A 21,399-nucleotide genomic window follows, 5' to 3' on the forward strand; every position below is an offset into this window, starting at 1 on the left:
TTTAGGCCAGGACGACCTAACTTCCACACATTTTTGCGTCAACTTTCATAAAAAAAGATGGTGCCCATCTGCGGGGTTCCAATACCGCCACAGTCGCATCGCAGCCGGCATATTATCCATTAGATCACGACGATTTCAAATCATGTCACTACAAATACAGGCTTAGGAGGAAATAATTTTTAAAGAAAACCTTGTAAAAGAACACGGGCGCAGTTTATACAAATTTATGGGATTAATTAATGTTCATATATATTGATGTTACTACAGTATTCCACTTTTACGTAATTGTTATTATAATTTACTTCATAAAAAAAAAGTTGGCCAACATAATGGGAGATCCATATGCCGCTTTATATAAATCCACGTGTCAATTTTTAAAAACGTCAAATTGTAAACAAACGTCAAATGTTCTGACTTGTGACGTGTATGCAAGTGGGAAAACTGGGGATTCTTTTAAAATTCAAAGAGAAGCAATATCTTAAGAACGTTGTATAAAATTATTATCAATAACACGATTCGATAAGGTAATTAGATTCGGTAAACCGTACACGTAACCGAGTTTTTAAGACTGTACTAATGAATTATTCACACGTTATCATTTGAAAAGCGAATGTTTTTTCCGATTGTGTTCGAAAAAAAAAAAAAAGTTTTTAAAAGTTTCAGAAGATTTTTGTTTTATCGCACGCCCCAGTGGCTCTCAAACTATATTAATTGAGTTTGTTTTAGGAATTGATAAAATGTTGAGAATAATATTTTTTGTGGCGTTTTTGGAGTGTGTTTTAACTCAGCAATATCAGCAGAAAGTGGCACCTGGCGTACCGCCACAGAGCTATCAGGTAAGCGCATTTATTTTAACGCTAAAAGAAGTTAGGAATGTGAAAGTTTGATTGAACATCAAATGAATATACTGTACCATTGGCAACAGAGCCATTGGTAAAAGAGTATGCCTAGTCTCAAGGTAACCACCGCGAGGAGTGCACAATGCTGCTGAGCTATCAGCTGACATTGATCAAACTCAGCAAAACACATACATACATGCATTGCGGCAATTTGTTCTGACCTGAATACACTTATAAAAAGAACTGAATATGCAATTTTTGTGTAAAGTTTTTTTTTTAATGTAGTGAGTTACATGTTTTGCATATTTGTGTTATACGTTAAATTTGCCTTAATTAATAGTGCGGAATTTCAAATCATACAATTTTACAAAAATCTAAGTTTGGATGCCATAAAATGATTCACAGTAGAAAAGGCAGTAAAATTGTCTGAGTATTATAGTTTTATTTTTATTTTTTATTGCCCTTGTAGACAGCATACGGCCCACCTGATGGTGAGTGGTTACTGTCGCCCATGGACTTCAGCAATGCCAGGCAGAGCCAAGCTGCTGCCTACCGCAATCTGCACTACAATCGTCTGATTGAATTTACAGCTCCTAGTATGTGTCATTAGCCTTCAGGGGAAGGTACTGCAATCCTGCCTATTTATGTTGCATAATAGACCTGTGTGTCCAAGCGTGGTATAGCAGTTACATTATACAACTTAGATTGTAATTTACGCTTCGAGGCTCTGTCCTTAGGCCATAGGCCATCACAACACTTTGTGATCTGTATAGACTCTGGTAACAAGGCGGGGAAAATCTTTCTTTTAAAATACTGAGTACTGAGTACCACATAATAGAACCACTAATCAATATATAATTCAATGTAATCTCTATCATTTGAAGTTGATAATAACAAGGCTTATTTTCTTAACAGTTAAGTACAATACATTATTTATAGTATGTTATGCTTTTAAAATATAACTGTTTTCTGAATTCTTGTATGCACTTAACCAAAAAAAGGCAGATTTTTTAATACAACTACTTATAGGCTTACACAGCACCCAGCATCATGCAGTAATCACAGTCCGTAGTAGATAATACAGACAGCAAGGATTTAATTGTATTTGAACCATTGTCCTGGGCCGTTCATACCAGAAAGCATAACCGTTTAGATGTAGAAAAATGTTGATATCCAACCTTGCATGTTCAACGTCATTACTAATTTCTGTATATATATATATTTTTATTTTTTTTATTACAGCAATATCAAGCTCCACCTCCTCCGCCACCGCCTCAGCAACAGGTAATGCTTATCAAAGTATATTAAGGTAGAGGGGAAAGAGGTCGGCCGTCAGTGGCTTGCGTTCTAGTAGTTCCTCGCAAGTTAAGTGCGTATTTCATTGGACAAACGCATACCTGCCCGTAGGCACATGACACCGGCTCTCGTCCCTTGTCATGAGTACACTGCCCATCTTACCTTTTTACAGTTTAGGGAAATATATCAAAAATATATCAAATTTCATTTAGTTGGGAATGAATTTTTCCACACCCACCCCTGTCACATTGAGACAGAATCTAATAGACCTATAAAATTTGATCTCGAAGAATACAACGGCTACTGATTGCTACTATCGAAAAAAAAAGAACTGATAAAAAAAACGACTTAAAAAGATAAAACAAATATTAAGTCTTTGATAAGACACCGTGAGTGATAAAAGCGAATGATAAATAAATATAGCGCCACGCTCTCACTTAAGCATCGATCAGGATTAGTGGGTTCGATTAGGAGACCCTTAGTGATGAGACAGTGCAGGATTCAAATCCTGGACGCCAATAATACACGAACACGAACGACCTAAATATGTATTAACATCATAATTAAAATTTGAGGGTAGTTAGTATAGTATTCAAACGATGATGAATAACATCTGAGTCCGCGTAACCGGAAACTGAAGTCTTCGTAACGCCGGAAATAATATAATGGCAGCAATAAACGAGAGATTAACCAGTAAAAGTAATTTTAATTATATCTTGAGTCTCGCGAGAATCGAAGTAAATACTGAATAACATCGTAATGCAAAGGTTTTACGATGAAAGAGTTAGACAAGCGAAGTAACCCATATATATACACAGCTCACCGAGTTTCTCGCCGGATCTTCTCAGTAGGTCGCGATTTCGATCCGGTGGTAGATTTTGCGAAGCACTGCTCTTGCTAGGGCTAGTGTAACACTCCGGTTTGAGCCCCGTGAGTTCACCTACACGTTAGGGTGAAGTTGAAATAGCCTCTCAAGGCTATCAGCATAGGTGGGAAAAAAGGCAAAAAATATAAATACATAGAACAGATTGCAAAACTCTCTGGGGTTGAGCCCGTGAGCCCAGCTACCCGCGCGTAGCTGGAATAGCACCCTAGGCAACGAATAGGTAGTCAGGATGATCGCACGTGCGCACATCTGCCCGGGCTGGGGTTCAGTCTCTATGCCCTGAAATTTAAAATTCCACTGTCCGCTTCACCTCTCAATGCAACGGCAGAGATTGTCACCTTTGTTATCGTCATCGTCGACAAAAAGACGACCGACATCTAACGCTCGGCAGACGGGAAAATTCAATGTTGAGGGTAGGTTTTTTTAATTAACGTAAACCAATTAAGATTTATTAGAAAAGACTGTTAAAACATATACGAAGTGTGTATACCAGCAATTAGTGCGTGAAGTAAACTAGTAAAAATGTATGTTCTGTAAACTGCGCACACAAAGAAATAATCGAAGTGTCTGACATGGACGCACACGCAAGAAAGTCTAGGATGGAGGGTAGGAGATGCGTGATCCATGAGAGAGCGTCATGCCGTTTGCCGTCACGGCACACAATTTTACTGTCAAGACACGCCAATAGGTGTTTTACATGAAATAACTCTAGTTTCAAAATATAATTCATCTTAGTACAGTTTCACTGAATCACTATATGTAATGTATGTAATGAGGAACAGGTAGACCTAAGAAGAAATAGAGGGATTGCGTTGTAAGAGGGTAGTGAGCGAAGAAATGGTATATGATAGAGGAGTATGGAAGGAAAAAACATTTTGCGCCGACACCAGGTGACTGGGAGAAGGACAGGAGAATGTTAACTACTATATGTAATGTTTTCATGTAAAGCAAGAGATGCAAAGCTGCCAGTTCAATCGTGTTACCTTTAGCTCGTTATTCGATTTGATATTCCAGCAGCAACCACCTCAGCAGCAGCAATACCAACCGCCCCCACCACAGCAACAACAATACCAGCCTCCACCTCAACAGCAATATCAGCAGGTGCCCGTCCAACCTGTCCAAGTACAGCAAGCAGGACATACCCACCATGGAGGTTAGTCTTCTGCAGCTTTGTACTGATTCCGAGCTCTTCTCGTACACAAATAGACATAGATCCGACCTACATTCATCCGAGAATCATATACTACACTACTATAGACACAGTCTATAGCTCTGTACTGATCCCGAGCTCTTCTCGTACACAAATAGACACAGATTCGACCTACATCCAGCCGAGAGTCCTATACTACACTACCATAGACACAGCTCTCTTCAACTTTGTACTAACTCCAAGATCTTCTCGTACACAGACAAATTCGACTTACATCTAGCGTATCTAGTCACTTAAGTATATATTTCATTTCAGATCCTCAACTATTGAACCCTGCTAATATTGCACAAGAAAGAGAGTAAGCTATTTAAATTTTCTAAAACTCGGTCGTGTAAGAGCTTTTGATCGTTATCTCGTGTGCCTTATACAGTTTTCGGGCGGGCGACTGAAGTCTATCCACGAAATCTCGCACCAAAAGTATATGGGACTGCCGTAGACACTTACTCAACGACATCTCTACCCTCTAGTTCAGAAGTTCAATCCCCGCCCAAGACTTACCTTTTGCAACTGACATAAGTTCTTGTCAAATTTAATCTTGTCCAAACCTACCTCAACGTGTAACACAGAGGTATACTCAAATCGGTTTAGCTATGGAAGTTCCGACAGGTCACCAGTGTGCGATTTACAACCAAGGGAAGATATTCCACCGAGCGAGTGATATTGCTCAGTAGGCCGACGACTTAAATATTGTTCGGACCTTGTATCAAGCTTAGCAAGCTTATCTTGAAAATGTAAGCGAAATTCAGGCATCTGTCAAATATCTTGTGTTGTATGATGGTTACCCGCGACAAAGTTACGCATGAACAAACAAGAACCATCTTAATCTCTAGAAAGATTTGGAAATCGATGATTTCGATAGATCAAGTTAAAAAAGAAAGAAGGAAGCTTCAGTACACTAAACCATAGACTTACTTACTTACCTTCCAGTCACATCCAAGAGCACATGGACGTTCCCATAGACACGTCGAAGATGTCCGACCAGGAATTACAGTTTCACTACTTCAAAATGCACGACGCGGACAACAACAACAAGTTAGACGGCTGCGAACTGATAAAATCTCTCATACATTGGCACGGTGAGTATATTGAGGAGTCTGGCGGACGCTTCCGTCAAGTAGTTTAACGGTAATGACGGATTTGCAAGTCTAAGGACCTATGAGTGAAAGCTTCGTATTTACATTTTTAATAGGACATCGTTCAGTTTCGAAACGCTAAGTCTGATGATGAAGCGCCTTAAGCAAACCGGACGCTATATTAAATAAATCGAGATATATGCGACCGAAATCTGCGATTAGGACATTGATTGAGTTACATTTATAGTTACATTTTAGAGATATGGTCGCCTTTTGCGTTTAGTATAATTAGTTTTGAAGGGGATAAGAAGGATATAGAAAATTACCGGGTTTCGTCACTACACTAAGTATGTCACTCGCGTATTCTCAGCGAGTAATCATCACGGGCTATTGGCATCCCGACACCAGACACCCGGTATTATTCAAATGAATCGATGATACTCAGAGGCCGGTATTGAATGACCTCTCTCCGCATTAACTGGGCTTTCAATGTCATGATCACATGCGGTTCTTTATGTTGTGGTAATGTTTGGTATTTTCGTTTTGGGTTAATGTCTTGTGTTCGTCTGTTTCGTTATGTCATATCGAGGGGTGAAAAGCCATTTTGTTTGAGCGACATTTCGCTTAATACGAGACTTTTTTTTATATATTTTTTTTATTGCTTAGATGGGTGGACGAGTTCACAGCCCACCTGGTGTTAAGTGGTTACTGGAGCCCATAGACATCTACAACGTAATTACCGCCACCCACCTTGAGATATGAGTTCTAAGGTCTCAGTATAGTTACAACAGCTGCCCCACTCTTCAAACCGAAACGCATTACTGCTTCACGGCAGAAATAGGCGGACCCGTGCGGATTCACAAGAGGTCCTACCACCAGTAATCTCTACCAGTACTTTGCAAATAATGGTCCGTTTTATTTGGTATCAGCATCAACGGTTCGATGTTTTTAATTGAACTTCAATTAAGTTTACTTGAGTCCATACAAATAGCTGAGTATGTTTTTTTGTAATGTTTTTATTTTCAAATTTCAAACTTTAAATAGCTCATCTGTAAAGCTGCAAAAATTTCGTACAAACCAAATATCCTTTCACCTCTCGATATTGCAAAATTGCATTTTACATTCACACGACATTGGGTTCTATATATTTCGGAGACAACATTGTTTGTAACATCTAAGTGACTTAGTATAGAGCTAAGTCATTTAAAGTCAGTTATGTAGTAGAGCTAATTCGTAAAAATTCAAATTAGAACGAATATCGGGAATTTGGCCACATTTAGTGTTGTTGGATCGATCGAATTCTTTTTAAGGACGAATAATAACTACATTATACATATTTGCAATTTAATATAAGAACTTTATTTTCAAACAATGCGTGCTAGCACGACGGCAGTTCGAAACAGACTGAGGAATACAAAGCGAACCTACAAACGGATACTGAAACATTTATCAACCACCCACCCGCATTTAAAAAATAATAATAATAATACCGAATACGATAGTAACAATGTAACAGTTAGTAAAGTTAGTAATCGTGCTCGCGTAAACAATGACCGAAGATATCAAAGTAATTAGAACAGTACATACGATTGTAATTAAAACACGACCTGCCATCGGTAAATTCGAATGTACCATTCTAACACTCAATACTCGATAAAAAAAATGGCGTGCATGCAACTTTGTGCACGTGAAAGAAGTGAAACTTCTTTTGCGATGTGTAGTGTCGTGGTTTTCTTTATTTCTCATTCTTAAATCAAATTTCTCTTGTGATAAGGAATGCTGTGTATAATAGAAACGACCTAGCTCGCTTTGTCCTCCCCCTCTCCACGGTCGAGTGGTTCGCGAGACGCTCTGTCTATTCTCTCACTCTTGCTCTTCCTAAATTCTATCTTTTCTCTCTAGCCGTAACGAATCTATCGCTAGCTAAATTCAACGTGCTTAAAGAAGTTTCACTTCGAAAAATAGCCGCCGATGCATTAAAAACTTCCAACTCAATAGTTTAATGAGAGATAGTTTCAAAAGACATGTACCCCCCCCCGTGTTCAGAACAAGGACACAAACAGGAGAATCCGCCCAGCGAGGCTCCGGTTGGCGAGAAGATCTTCAACGAGGACGAGCTGGTTAATCTCATCGATCCGATCCTGAACATGGACGACCACAACAGAGACGGCTACATCGACTATCCGGAATTCGTTAGAGCGCAACAGAAGAGCCAAAAACAGAACTGAGAGGAACGGCGGCGCGTGCAAAGGAGATTGCGAAACTATACAGTATTCGACCGTTAGATCTTACGACTTCCTGACCGCCATTTTGTTGATGTCCGGCAACCATTCTCCTCGTGACGTCACCGTTGATGTACATTGAAGGTTTTAGCGCGTAACGAAACTCGAAATTGCACTAGGTTACAAATGAAGGTAGTTTGAAATAAATTTAAATGTAGCGATGCAATAGAACAGATACCTTAGTGGCGTCACGCATTGCATTAATGCATTGCTCGACCGGCTTAGTGGGTTGTCGAAGCCTGATTCGTAATTCCGCATCCAACCTATGTGCTTAGTGCGAGTTTTTTTAACGTTCTCGATAGCGTAAAAGTTAACTCAAATTTGTATGCAGTTGAAACAGCGTCTCTAGCTCTAGCTCTAGCAAACGCTCCAACTCCATACACAAGTTGAGTTAACTTTTACGCTATGGAGAACGTTAAAAAACTCACACTAAGGACACTGATAAAGATAAAAATAAAGAAGCCTTTATTAACAATCTTAACTCGTATTTAGGTACATTCTGTTAGTGTAAACATTTGACATCGACAAAGATTGTTTTGCTTTCGCATAGGCCTCCCCCAAATCCTGCCATAAGTTCCGATTGTCACATTTCCTCATCCACGTAGAACCCCCTACGGTCTGTCTGTCCAACCTGACGTGGATTAATATTCTTTTTTTTATTGCCCTTGTAGGCAGACGAGCATACGGCCCACCGGATGGTGAGTGGTTACCGTCGCCCATAGACTTCAGCAATGCCAGGGGTAGAGCCAAGCCGCTGCCTACCGTACCATTGTTTCTTACTCGTCTTATTAGTCGACTCGAAACGAGTTTCCAACGGAATAGTAAGCAGTTCTTTAATATCGATAAATTCATTAATAAAATAAAATCGCAATTCCATTGTAGTACTAGGGATAAATACGTGATTGATTGATGTTCCGGGAAGCCGCATTCGATAGCGAATCGCGATCGCCGGGCGTTGACCTCGCGCGTTAACCGAATCTTTTTTGTGTTACATTGCGTGCGATACTAATGTAACAAAGAAATCTGTATATTTGATCTTTTTAAAAAAAATCCAGGACATTTACAAGTTGAGTTTCGCATCTTCAAAGGTTGCCATTTGTTTTTTTTTTATGTGACTAAAAGGACGGATTGTATAGATAAAAAAATTTTGTTAAAATTTATTTTATAATGAAAAGAAACGAAAGTTTTATATATTTCTGTATATATCTGAAGATAATAACTAGTAGTTATTAAAGAATGTGAAACGATTGAAAATAAATATCATAAGCGTAATTATATTATTGTATTAAAGTTTACAACATTACTTTTTAATTAAGTTAAAGAAACAAAAAAAAAAAAGAACGTCATTGTCAATTCAATAAAAACTCGTCGCAGGTTAGCGAGTCAAAACATAAAGCTAATTTTTCTGGTATATTATTAATCTTGCATTTTTAACCCTATGACTGCCGTGTAGGTCACCAGTGCCCTACGCGGCGCACTGAAGTAGGTATGTCGTATCTATATATTAATACGTGAAGCAAAAACTTTGTACCCCTTTCTACGAAAATTGCGCAGACGGAGGAGTATGAAATTACTCACACTTATAGAAAATATAGAGGAGTGCATTGATAATACATTAAATCAATGAAAAGAATATTACTCACACTACCGTGTATATGATACACACACACATACATATACTCTTTGCTTATTGTCAAACTTTTGCTTTATTGCTATGGTCAAATTGAGAATAGGTTAATATTGTTTATTTGTAATATTATTTGTCTATAGTGTAGTCTTGGGCGAAATTTGTGATTATAGAAGTATAATAAATAGCCTTTGACAACAGAACCATAGTAATATTCAAACTTATAATTTCGATTACATAATTAGGGACCACTAGTTCTGTTAATAAGGCACCGGAACATTTAGTAGACTCTTGGAAATACGAATCCGAACGATACTGAGAATGAATCTATTTTTAAGAGACCTAAATGACTAAAGCGTACATTAACAAACTAAAGAAGGCAAATTTAGGCAATCCAGGCGCCTTAGTAACAGAAATTGACGTAATTCAGTGCGCCGCGTAGGGCACCGGTGACCTACAGACCAACCATAGTGCTAATGTCATTATGGAATAACGTAATGACTAATAAAAACACGCTACACTAAGAAACCGTAAAAATTAGTTTAAATTATTTCGTCTTTTAAGTTTGTCCGGTCAATATGTGCTCGTAACTCTAGCAAAATCCTTTGAATAACAGTGACGGGCATTAATCAATTAATATTTTAATCATCGTAGTAATTGATTGAAAAATTAATTGCGATTAATTTAATTAATCACAATTAATGTAATTGCAATTAATCCGTTAGTTGCATATTGCAATTGATTCGACAAATAATTATGTCTGTCTGGAACGCGACGCGATCTCTGTTCTGGTTGTAAATTGTGAAACTTGAATTATTAATATCAAAGAAACGCGGTTTATGTTTTTTAACCAACCAAATAATCTTGATTCAAATCGTTTACACACATTTATGTAGCTTATATAAGCGTGCTCAAAAACTTTTACAATTTTATTATAATGATAGGTACCTAATAAAAAAGAATGGATACCTATATCTCAAAATTACGTTTTTCTAGTATTAAAACTCAAGTCAAAATACATACTCGAATATTCTTTTATTTTTTTCTACATTTTTCTCTTCTTTTATTTTTAATTACCTATATTGACTATATACTTTGTTCTTATACTCTCGAATTGAATCTAGTTACAACTGTCTTCTAGAATTTTCTCACGAGATCTCTATGCACAGTTCTAAAAGTAAGCCATTGCTTTAGTACTGGAAGTTTAATGTTTCAAATTGTCTTATTGTTACGGATGTTCCATAGGGTCATTGGTAATGCGACTTACGGTAACATGACTGTTTAATGTTTTATTTCATATTTAATATCAAAATAACCGATTGCTTTTTTTGTTACATAAAATAGATTTTAATGAATATTCAATATCGCCAGTTGAATTCAATAATGACATGTTTGACAGTAGATAGCTGTCATTTGTAAAATGATGTATATTTAAAAACTAAAATATGGCACTGAGTGATTATTGCATTCAGCCAAAAGTAATATTAATTCTCTCTCTCTCTGTCTTCTCGCTATTTGTTCGTCTGTTGATTTCAATCGGTATATGTATTTTTATAACAGTAAATGAGATTAAACCCTAAGTTCAAACGGAAATCCTTATATCTTCCCATTTTGTATTAAAAAAAAAACTTTATTGTAATGTGACTGCACTGATAGTTGTGAATATATTGTTGTATCAATAAAATGTCTATACGTTATTTTAGTTTTAATTCCTGGTTTTCTGTTGAAGATGAATACGTACTTACGGTGATCAGTTTAAGGTTTCATTTTGTTTGAGTGATTCATTTATCATCGTGTCTCATTCATTTGGCTACATGGGACGCAAAAATCATAGCGAGGGGTGTAAGGCTATTTGGTTTAAGAGACATTTTTGCAACTACAGGAGAGCCATTTAAAGTTTAAAATTAGGAAAAAAATATGACAAAAAAAATTTCAGCATTTGAATGGGGTAAATGGGGGGATGCTGATACTAAATAAGACGGACCTTAAATTACAAAGATAAATGTCGCGTGATAAGCGGAATGTCGCTTAAACCGCATAGCCTTTGGCCCCTCGATATAATCATTAAGTGACCGACCCGATGGTGCACTACTTAGCGGCCCAGGGTCACGGGTTCGATTCCCACATCGGGCAAACATTCAACAACAACAACATATTTAAACGTATATAAATATGTTTATCATTCTCCGGTACCCATAACACGGAATCAATCCTAATTTCGAATCCGACGTCAGTGCGTGATTTGTTCCCAATTATTAATAACGAGGAAAAGCTTTGTCGAAAAGCTTTATTGGTGGCGGAAAGGTAATTATGTTTATGGTCTAGTCTCGGACGGTGGCGGTGGAAATATTTATTGAAATTGTTAACATGAATAACACGAAAATTATATGACTTTTTGTGTCCCTCCAAAGTTACCGAAGCGAAGTAACTGGTGGTTTTGTGAATGTAAAGCACGCCCTACATGAGTCTAGGGTGAGTACAGCGTTTATTTATTTATTTATAGTACTTTTAATATAAGTTAAAATTAGTTAAGTTGTAGCAGCGTCATCTATCGTCAAGGAGAGTGACGTTTTAATTTTATTGATAACAGCGACATCTGTTGTCGAGGCAGAGCAGTTTTATTTGGCAGTGTTCAATCAGTTTGAGTGCGCTCTTAAGTTTTAGTAAAACAGAACTGTTTGCTGAATTGAGAGAGATTGTAGGCTCTTTTAAGTGATAAATCGCTGTCACGTAATAAGAACTTGATGTTATTGTTTTAATTTTTTCACGTTTTTAGGTCAAGTCGATAAAAACTACCGTGTGTACACAGATGATCAACTGGAAGCGGTTTTGGAGCAAGCCCTCAAACATACAGACTTGAACAACGACGGATATGTTGATTATTCAGAATATAGATTTAATGACTACAAGGCGAAAAAGGCGCGGCAAAGTATCGAAAAGGCCTAAAGTTGGACATATTACACTTCACTTCAGCTGTCAAAATTTTCACATGTCACATGATACAATTATGTCATCTAAATAATTTGTACAAAGTTTTATCGAAATTTTAAAGTGCGTTGCTAATTTAGAAGCGACAATAAAATTGTTTTAAAACTGTATAAATACACATTAAAAAAATATCCTATAAATACAAAGTAATTAGAAAATAAATAAAATCGTGAAATTTATTTTGACACAACAATAACTGACGAACCTCAAAAGACCATTGGCCCACAGACTACAGACCTACTTCAGTTGAAGACATCCAAATAATTAAGATATGAAGGTAAGGAGGTAAGGAGTACCAACTGTGTATATGAAAAGTGTCCATGGAAATATATAAAATTAGGGTGGCGCCTCATTCGCATCAGGGTAAATTTTAAAGGAAGCGCCAACTAATAATAGAATAGATTTGATAGATGCTTTTTCATAAAATTAAATGTTAATAAATCAATAAACGTACCATTCACAGTTTGAGAAATAAAATCACTAGGTGAACGTTTTCTTGTAATAATTTTTTAACGTTATATTTTTTGGATTATTTTGTACAACACAATTTTTAAAAAATTTCAATTTTTTTTTTATTTTTTTTTTATTGCTTAGTTGGGTGGACGAGCTCACAGCCCACCTGGTGTTAAGTGGTTACTGGAGCCCATAGACATCTACAATGTAAATGCGCTACCCACCTTGAGATATAAGTTCTAAGGTCTCAGTATAGATACAACGGCTACCCCACCCTCCAGACCGAAACGCATTACTGCTTCACGGCAGAAATAGGCGGGGTGGTGGTACCTACCCGTGCGGACTCACAAGAGGTCTTACCACCAGTGAAAAAATAACTTTAGTTGAAATGGCATTAATTACTTTAACTCGACATACTTAAGTTCATCTAAAATTGCTACATTTATACCATACCTTTTGTCAACGCCAGCGCGATTATGAAAGATTTTTGAACTGTTATTTGTAGCATACAGCTGAACACTTCAACTTTTCTCCCATATGAGACGATTCTCCTAACTTCTAATCTCCATAATTTAAGAGTAATGCCTTACGTAAATTTCTTAATCACTGTTTTGAAATAGAAAATACAAGAAATGTCCACAACAGAATTAACACTACGCTTTTGTAATAAATTCTTCATTATGCATAAGTTTTGTTTATTTATTTTTTTCATTACACCTTCTGTAACGGTAAGTAACTGTAGTCCCCGTCATGAGAAGCTATTTTTGTAAATAAAGATTTTTAATTTACAGATGCTACGTAACGAAATATCAAACGAAAATAATCCCAAATTCAATAAACTGTTATGTTAGATACGCGTGATACTAAGCTCGGTTACAATATCTCTGGGCCTCGCTTGAATGTGAAACTCCTCCCCGATTCGTAAAACAAAACAAATGTTCACGATTGACTTCCACGGTGAAGGAATAACATCGTGTAATAAAAATCAAACCCGTAAAATTATAATTTGCGTTTCGGTTTGAAGGGTGGGGTAACCGTTGTAACTATACTGAGACCTTAGAACTTTATCTCAAGGTGGGTGGCGCATTTACGTTATAGATGTCTATGGGCTCCAGTAACCACTTAACACCAGTTGGACTGAGTTCATCCACATATCTAAGCAATAAAAAAAAAATCATTTGAGCCTCCATTTTGAATTTTGTCATTCTTGTTCCCAATGCATATTTTGTTCGGATTAATTTTACGTTTACGTTAACATAATTATTTATCTATATATTAATACGTGAAGCAAAAACTTTGTATCCCTTTTTACGAAAATTGCGCGGTCGGAGGAGAATGAAATTTTCCACACTTATAGAGAATATAGTGAAGAAGTGCTAATATTTTCTTAAAATAATGCATAAAAGATACATTAAATCAATAAAGAAAGCATTACACACACTACCATGTATTTGACACACACGCGACTAGTTGTTTATTGTCAAACTTTTCTTTGCAGTCTGTCAGTTATAGTCTGTCAAATTGAGAATATATTAAATATTGTTTGTCTTTATTAATATTTGTCTAAGTGTAGTTTTGACGAAATCTGTGATTAAAGAAGTATAATAGTCCTTGATCATAGAATTATAATAGTGTACAAACTTACAATTTCCATTAATTATAGTCGAATTTCGACTACCAGGGGACCACTAGTTATATATAATTATATGAAGATAAAAGTGTGCGTCTCGGGTCGCCCGACAAAAGTGATAACTTAAGCTAACCTATTTGAGTTGAACTATTTAATATTGAAATAGTTTAACTTGAGACAGAGCTTAGGTTATTACTTTAATTTTATGTATATTAACGTGGTAATTGTAAGGAAAATTGTAACGTAAATTAAAAAAGATATATAAATAGTTAGGAGTCACATACGTTTTCAGTGCCGCCGCCGTGAGCGCGAGAGAAAGAGACGCCAGATATACTGGCGCCGTAACGCGTTACGTAACGAAGCGACTCTCCCATAAGGAGTTATCACTTCTAAAATCATATGAAAATGTTTTTCATTTTAAATTCGATGCCAAAGGCTGTGATATCCAGAATGTGTGTTTAAAAAACTTACAGCTTCTCGCGACGGCGACTATAGATTTGGTTTTTTCGTTTCTAATTTCTGTTGGTAGGTGTGATGTTATTATCCGTTCCTTGTGCCAAAATCACAATACACTATAAGCGTAAGTACTGTCATAGCTTTAACGAAATCATGTTTGAGTTATAGCGTTGTCCAGAGGTCGTTGATTCCGCGCATCGGTCGAGTTTGGACGCATTCCATTGCGTGGGATGCTGGTCTGTAGCAATGGCGTTCGTAGGCAGACTAGCACACGACCAACCGATCGGCGAGTGGTCGTGTCTCTCATTGACATCATCAAAGCCAGACCGACAACCGAGCTTACTGCTAAATGAGGTGGTTAGCGCAAAAGTAGCCTAAGCCACAATTTATCATATTTATAATTTTTTATTTATTACTTAGATGGGTGGACGAGCTTACATCCCACCTGGTGTTAAGTGGTTACTGGAGCCCATAGACATCTACGACGTAAATGGGCCACCCACCTTGAGATATAAGTTCTAAGGTCTCAAGTATAGTAACATACGTACCTTAGTATAGTTACTCAAGTATAGTTAAGTACATATATTACAATTTATTTAAATGATAAATGCTAAACTTGCCTAGTCTTAGTTTCACCCGTAGACAACAGATGGCTTTGTAAACATTAATTTTGGCGCGTATTGTGTTTGTCTACAACGCAGTGTAAAAGTAAATTCAGACCTCATTATGTCCATACTGACTATAGTGAGCTTAGGGCACTTTTGCGATGACGGCCTTAAAGAAAGAAACTTTGGAATCGAATTGTTTTTAGTATGATCGTGTCCAATATTGCTGAAGCAACAGGCTGTGTCCTGGCTCATTTCTATATTTATTTAGTCTTATTACCTACTACTTACTTACTACTTCACTTGGGCTGCCTATTTCTGCCGTGAAGTAGTAAGTAAGTAAGTGTATTTCGGTTTGAAGGGCGAGGCAGCCGTTGCAACTATACCTTAGAACTCATATCTCAAGGTAGGCGGCAGCATTTACATTATTGATGTCTATGGACCACAGAAAATAAGCTAAAAATAATAATACACGTAACCCTAATTTTTTTTCTTCTCTAGGCTCTTCTATTTGATGTGTCAATTAAGTTTTATAGCATAAATAAAACGTGTTTGATAATTTTCTAGAAAGTCCCGATTCTGATGTCCACGTGGTGCTGTATAAGGACGAAGATTTATCGGAGATCGTGGAGGGAGCGCTGAAACAAGCCGATATGAACAATGACGGTTATATAGAATATGCGGAATTTAGAACTGTTGCCATGTAGGGCGTTTCCTCGACGACAGATGGCGCTGTTTTCAATTTTCATAATTTCCCTCAAAGACGTAAATAATATTTAACACTTCTCTATTTATTAAGCACTACAGCATAATATTTTAAATTGTTATTTAACTGAAAGATTTTTTTACGATTTTTTTTCTTCGTTTTTGGTCTATGTGAATTGTTTTTGGATTAGTCATGGGTTAGTATATCCAGTGGACGCTAGATGGCGCCTTGATTAGATTTACGGCTAGGAAAATAATTTGCGTCAACGAATTTTTCTTAAGCTGCGCGAAATAATTTCTGTTTTGTCAGCATATCTTGTCAGGATATTAAATTAAATCAATTGATCTAGTCACGTTGTGGATTTTTTACTGAATAAAACATAATTTAAAAATCATATAAAAATTGTCTTTTATTATTTCTGAAAATACCTAAACTAAAAAAAATATAATATCGAGGGGTGAAAGGTGGCTTAAGCGACATTTGTCTTTGTAATTAAAGGTCCGTTTTATTCGGTATCAGCATCAACAGTTCGATGTTTTTAATTGAACTTCAATTAAGTTTACTCCATTCAAATGGCTGAAGAAGTTATTTTGCTATGATATTAGTTTCCAAATTTTAAACTTTAAATGGCTCTCCTGTAAAGTTTCAAAAATGTCACTTAAGCCAAACATCGTTGATCTATATTTAAAAAAAACAAAAAACAAAACAAGGTACATCATAACTGCCCACATCACACTACTCACACGAATGTCATTTAAAAACTAATTAACTTCTATCTAAACGCTAATTATAGTGATTATAGTGTGAATTTTTTAACGTTCTCGATAGCGTAAAAGTTAACTCAAATTTGTATGGAGTTGGAACAGCGCCCCTAGCGGCAAACGTAGGCAAACGTTCCAACTCTATACAAATTTGACTTAACTTTTAACGTTAAAGCTAACTCTTGCTTTATTCTTGACATCTGTTGTCAAATTGAGAATAGATTAAATATTGCTTGTCTTTGTTAATATTATTTATGGTGTAGTCTTGGCGAAATTTGTGATTATAGAAGTATAAAATATAACCATAACAGTGTACAAAGTTACAATTCCAATTAGTTATAGTCGAATTTCGACTACTGCGGGACATCTAGTTAACATTGTTACGCCGGTAAGAATAACACCATCTATCGCCAAATAGTCGCAATTGTATTAAAATTTTTGAAGGTTTCACTTCTACCACGTGTGAATTGCACACATGTTTTTTTATTACACTTCATGTTAAATTACCATTGGCGAATTTAATGCTTAAGACATTCTCTACCAGTCAACCAAAGGTAGTGCAGAGTAAACAATGGTGGATGCATTGAAATTTAGTGTTGCTTTACTTTGAAACTTTATAAGGGTGGCTTATAAACCATTTGGCTAAACAATGGTAAGTGCATTGAAATTTAGTGTTCCTTTACTTTGAAACAATGTTAGCTTATAAGCCACTTAGCTATAAAAGTGGACTCCTCTTCCTTCAGTCGATCGCTCATTGCTGAGCATCGTGATGCGCCCGCCTGTGACTTTTTTTTGTAATTTTTAGCCACTTATGTCGGTCAGTGGCACAGTGAAGTGCGTGGCTCAGTCTCATGTCCAGACACTCAGACACTTGGTCACTCCATCTTTTTCGGCTACGACCTCTGGACTAATATTGGAAAATTGAACAAACTAGCTGGTCGTGACTTCTAGACTTCCCCCAAAAAGCCAATTTTCAATAAACAACCAATTTAACTGAAACTATTTCATCTCTATCTTACATTTAAAGTATTCGTGTAGCAGTTCGAAGAAGATTTTCATAAAACACGACACTGGAAATAATTTCGTCTTGAGAGATCGATCTCCATTCTGAATATGAAGGGCAGAAGTAAGGAGCGCCATCTCTGTGTATTAAAAAGTGTCCGCTGTAAAGGAGCCAATTAAGGTGGCGCCACTGTAGCAAGTGGAAGGATTCATTTTATTTATTTATTGCTTAGTGGGTGAACGAGCTCACAGTCCACCTGGTGTTAAGTGGTTACCGGAGCAAAGACATCTACAAGGTTAACCCACCTTGAGATATGAGTTCTAAAATCTCAGTTACAACGGCTGCCCCGCCCTTCACACCGAAAAGCAGCCAGTAATTAAGTAAATTATAATTTTGCGGGTTTCATTTTTAATACACGATGCTATTAGTTTACCGTGAAAGTCAATCGTAAACATTTGGTAAGTACGTATTTCGTTAGAAAAAAATTATTGGTGCCCGCCTGCGGGGTTCGAACACTGGTGCATCGCTCAACTCGAATGCACCGGACGTCTTATCCTTTAGGCCACGACGACTTCTGAAGAGCAGTGCCAAAACTACCACACTGCAACCCGGCACACTTTTGTTTAAAACAACTACATTGAAATCATTTTCACTTCCTACACTACCGCTATTTCGGTGAGTCTTCCAACAATAACTTTCTGTTTACAGGAAAACACCTTCAACTTGATCCCTGTAGGAGCATTAGGATTAGTAATTAGGATTAGTAGCGCATGCGGTTTTGTGCAACGCTTGATATGGTCAGTCGTACATAACCCTTTTTTTTTTTTTTTTTTTTTTTTTTTTTTTTTTTTCGGGTAGAGGGCCGAACCTCCTACGAGGTCCCCGCGCAAAAGGGGCGCGCGGGGTATGTGAGACTCAACGATCTGCATGGTGTTGTGAGCAGACCGCGGGCCCAAGGATTTTAGAGCCCACCCACTAAACGACTCGAGTCGTACATAACCCACCCGACACGTCAGACACTTGTGACAATATACGAAGTAAAATCGGAACTAACTTGTTTTATAAGAAGAGTTTACACAGTATCGCATTAGAAGCCGTACAATCCCTATACAAGATGGCGCTCCTTACTTCTACCCTCCACAGAACGAAAATCGTACAAAATGGCCGCGTTAAATCGTCACCAGTCCAATGGATTCTGCAGCGCGTCCCTGAAACTGAGGCTGTGCTCGCTGTAGAACTGACCGAACCAATTCCTGAAGGTTCGTATCGTCTTATCGGTTTTGACGTAGGCAGGCGCGCTAACGAACCGCTTGCTGTTCCATATAGTTACGTCCCTCTCGAACTAAAACAAAAAAGATTGTTACAGCGACATCTGTATTTCAGATTAGTAAGCTTTACAGCGACATCTATATTTCAGAACTAAAAACTTCTAACTGTAATTATAGTCAAAATTTCAAATAGCAATTCTATGTAAAAACAGAGTCGTTTTTTTAATTTATTCGTGTCAATAACACATGAAACTAGTACTAATATAACTAGACTGAACTGTAAAAACAAAGAAACGACATTTAGACTGTATTTTTGTTGTAAAATTAGTACGCAATACTAAATGGAAATTAATTTCATAACTTTATATTTTCATCATTTCTATCACAGTTGTTTTATTGACATTCGACTTTACTTCCAAGTATGAATATTTACGTATATTTGATAAGTACCCTTTGCGAGTCTGACTGATTAATCTCAGTATAGAACTCGCTTGAAACCTGAAGAAGTACTAAGTTATCAATTGAAAATAAACTACACGATTGTCGAGATTCCTACCGAAATGTTCTGACATTGGCACTGACGTTTAGTACTCAATTTTTAGCGCTATCTACATTTTAAGAATCGGACAGACGTTTTAGCGCCATCTACATTTTAAAAATCGGATTGATGCTACGTTCACACATAGTCTCCGTGTATACGGTACCCATTTTCACGGATACGACAAAAAAAGATGCTTTGTTCACACATAGGTACCGTGTAACGTTCAACGTATCCAACATTACTCCAATAAACCTGTGAACATCCTATGGATACGATGTTCACAAGCTTCTCAAAAATTCTTAGTATATCGCCGCTATTCTACCAGGATGAAACTTGTTTATCTAGCTGCACCGCCCGCCTGCCCCTCACCTCCACTAGCGCCATCTACATTTTAGGAGCCGTAACATTATAATTCTGTATCTTGCGAATACCGTCAAATTGTTTTACTTACCATGTACGCTTCGCACCTCACGAGGAACGCTCCGACGGGCGCGTTGTACGCCGGTGAGTACACCCGGTGGATGACCTTCTGCAGCAGAGGACCGAGAGGAGTCACCGACTGTGCTATGTAAAAAGGACCGACGCTGGTCTTCAGGAATAAACGGACATGTCCGGGGCCGATCTGCGAATGGAAACTCAACTCACACTAAGGAAATTTCTCAAAACAATTTCTATCAATGACAATGTTAATGCTCACCTAGTGTTAGGTGGTCACTGGAGCCCATAGATATCTACAACGTAACCGTCACCTTAAAATATGACTTCTAAGGTCTCAGTATAGTTACAACGGCTGCCCCACCCTTCGAACCGAAATGCATTACCGCTTCACGGCAGAAATAGGCAGGGCGGTGGTACCTACCCGTGCGGACTCACAAGAGGTCCTACTACTAGTAATAAAAGTAAATAAAGCAGCGTGTGTGTGGTTTTTCTCGGTACTCACTGCGCAGATGATAGTACAGTATGGAGATTTATAGTCCGAACAAAAGTGCTTCGTAAAAGTGACCCTTAGCACTGAGAAACATGATGCAAGGAGGAAGAACAGAGGTTTTTGGCTAAATCAAAATCGACACTATCTTTTCGATGTTAAGATTCTGTACGTCACCTGTGTAACTTTAACGTCGATGCGTGCCAAATCGTATTTGAGAACTTTATATTCTTGCGTGATGTGCATTAGCGATGTGTGATCGTCGGATTTCGTCCAATCCGCGTTCCACACGTGTCGGCCTGAAAAAGATGCGATTTCGTTAATAGCACCCCTTGTCGCTAGATGGCGGTAACATCGATGCACGGTTTCGCATTCGTGTCGCGTGATGGCGCTGTTCTCAAAAATTTGAATGGCGTATATACATAGCATCATAAAAATTCTCACTGATTAGTTATTAGCCTTTGTTCGAATGGACTTTCTCGGTAATATACTTATAATGATAAGGAATATTCTAAAAATAGTTGAACAATAATATAAGACTTAATGGCGTTTTCTGTACAATGTTAAGAAAACAATATTTAAAGCCTTTATTTTTCACAAATTATTATTTTACACAGTACTATATTGAATCCAGTAAAACTGAACTCCTCTTTTTAGCCGAATTCAAAAAAGGAGAACGTTCTCAATTCGACTGTATGTTTTTTTATGTCTGTTATCTCATAACTAATGACTGGGTGAATCGATTTCGATGATTGTTTTTTTATTAGAAAGCCGACGCTTCCCCTGTGGTCCCATTTTTCCCAATTTAGTCCAGTTCTGATAATAGTATTCATGAGAAAACCATATAAGT

General features: G+C 37.2%; 2 protein-coding genes and 1 long non-coding RNA gene across 13 annotated transcripts in view; 1 reads left to right on the plus strand and 2 right to left on the minus strand.

Annotated features, from left to right (window-relative positions):
* The first annotated feature begins 380 nt into the window (after nucleotides 1–380).
* LOC101746131 (multiple coagulation factor deficiency protein 2 homolog) lies at nucleotides 381–16,453 on the plus strand. Of its 9 annotated transcripts, none has more exons than XR_009974188.1 (8): nucleotides 385–524; nucleotides 727–836; nucleotides 2,082–2,123; nucleotides 4,039–4,174; nucleotides 4,487–4,529; nucleotides 5,159–5,307; nucleotides 7,351–9,039; nucleotides 9,656–10,910. XR_009974188.1 is itself a non-coding variant. In XM_062670924.1 (7 exons), exons 2-7 carry the CDS (start codon nucleotides 738–740, stop codon nucleotides 12,157–12,159), a joined length of 639 nt encoding a protein of 212 aa, XP_062526908.1. In that variant the 5' UTR covers nucleotides 381–524; nucleotides 727–737; the 3' UTR covers nucleotides 12,160–12,368. The 9 variants fall into 9 exon arrangements, 7 of the variants coding, with proteins under 7 accessions (XP_062526908.1, XP_004922198.1, XP_062526909.1 ...); XR_009974187.1 differs by having other exon boundaries at nucleotides 390–524; nucleotides 4,036–4,174; XM_062670924.1 differs by lacking the exons at nucleotides 7,351–9,039; nucleotides 9,656–10,910 and adding an exon at nucleotides 11,990–12,368 and having other exon boundaries at nucleotides 381–524.
* On the minus strand, nucleotides 10,230–11,667 carry LOC134199632 (uncharacterized). Its single transcript, XR_009974193.1, has 2 exons — nucleotides 10,481–11,667; nucleotides 10,230–10,384 (listed from the first exon to the last, which is right to left on the minus strand). It is a non-coding gene; the product is annotated as an uncharacterized LOC134199632 (long non-coding RNA).
* Nvd (neverland) overlaps nucleotides 16,435–21,399 on the minus strand; it is a 66,271-nt gene continuing 61,306 nt past the window's right edge. The window contains 4 exon segments of one of the 3 annotated variants that reach the window (NM_001044161.1): nucleotides 16,435–18,628; nucleotides 18,816–19,157; nucleotides 20,076–20,246; nucleotides 20,727–20,848. In NM_001044161.1, the coding sequence (NP_001037626.1) occupies nucleotides 18,993–19,157; nucleotides 20,076–20,246; nucleotides 20,727–20,848 (458 nt within the window). In that variant the 3' untranslated portion in view covers nucleotides 16,435–18,628; nucleotides 18,816–18,992. 3 annotated transcript variants of the gene reach the window in all.

The sequence above is a fragment of the Bombyx mori genome, chromosome 11 (assembly GCF_030269925.1).
Source record: "Bombyx mori chromosome 11, ASM3026992v2".
NCBI classification, from domain to species: Eukaryota; Metazoa; Arthropoda; class Insecta; order Lepidoptera; family Bombycidae; genus Bombyx; species Bombyx mori.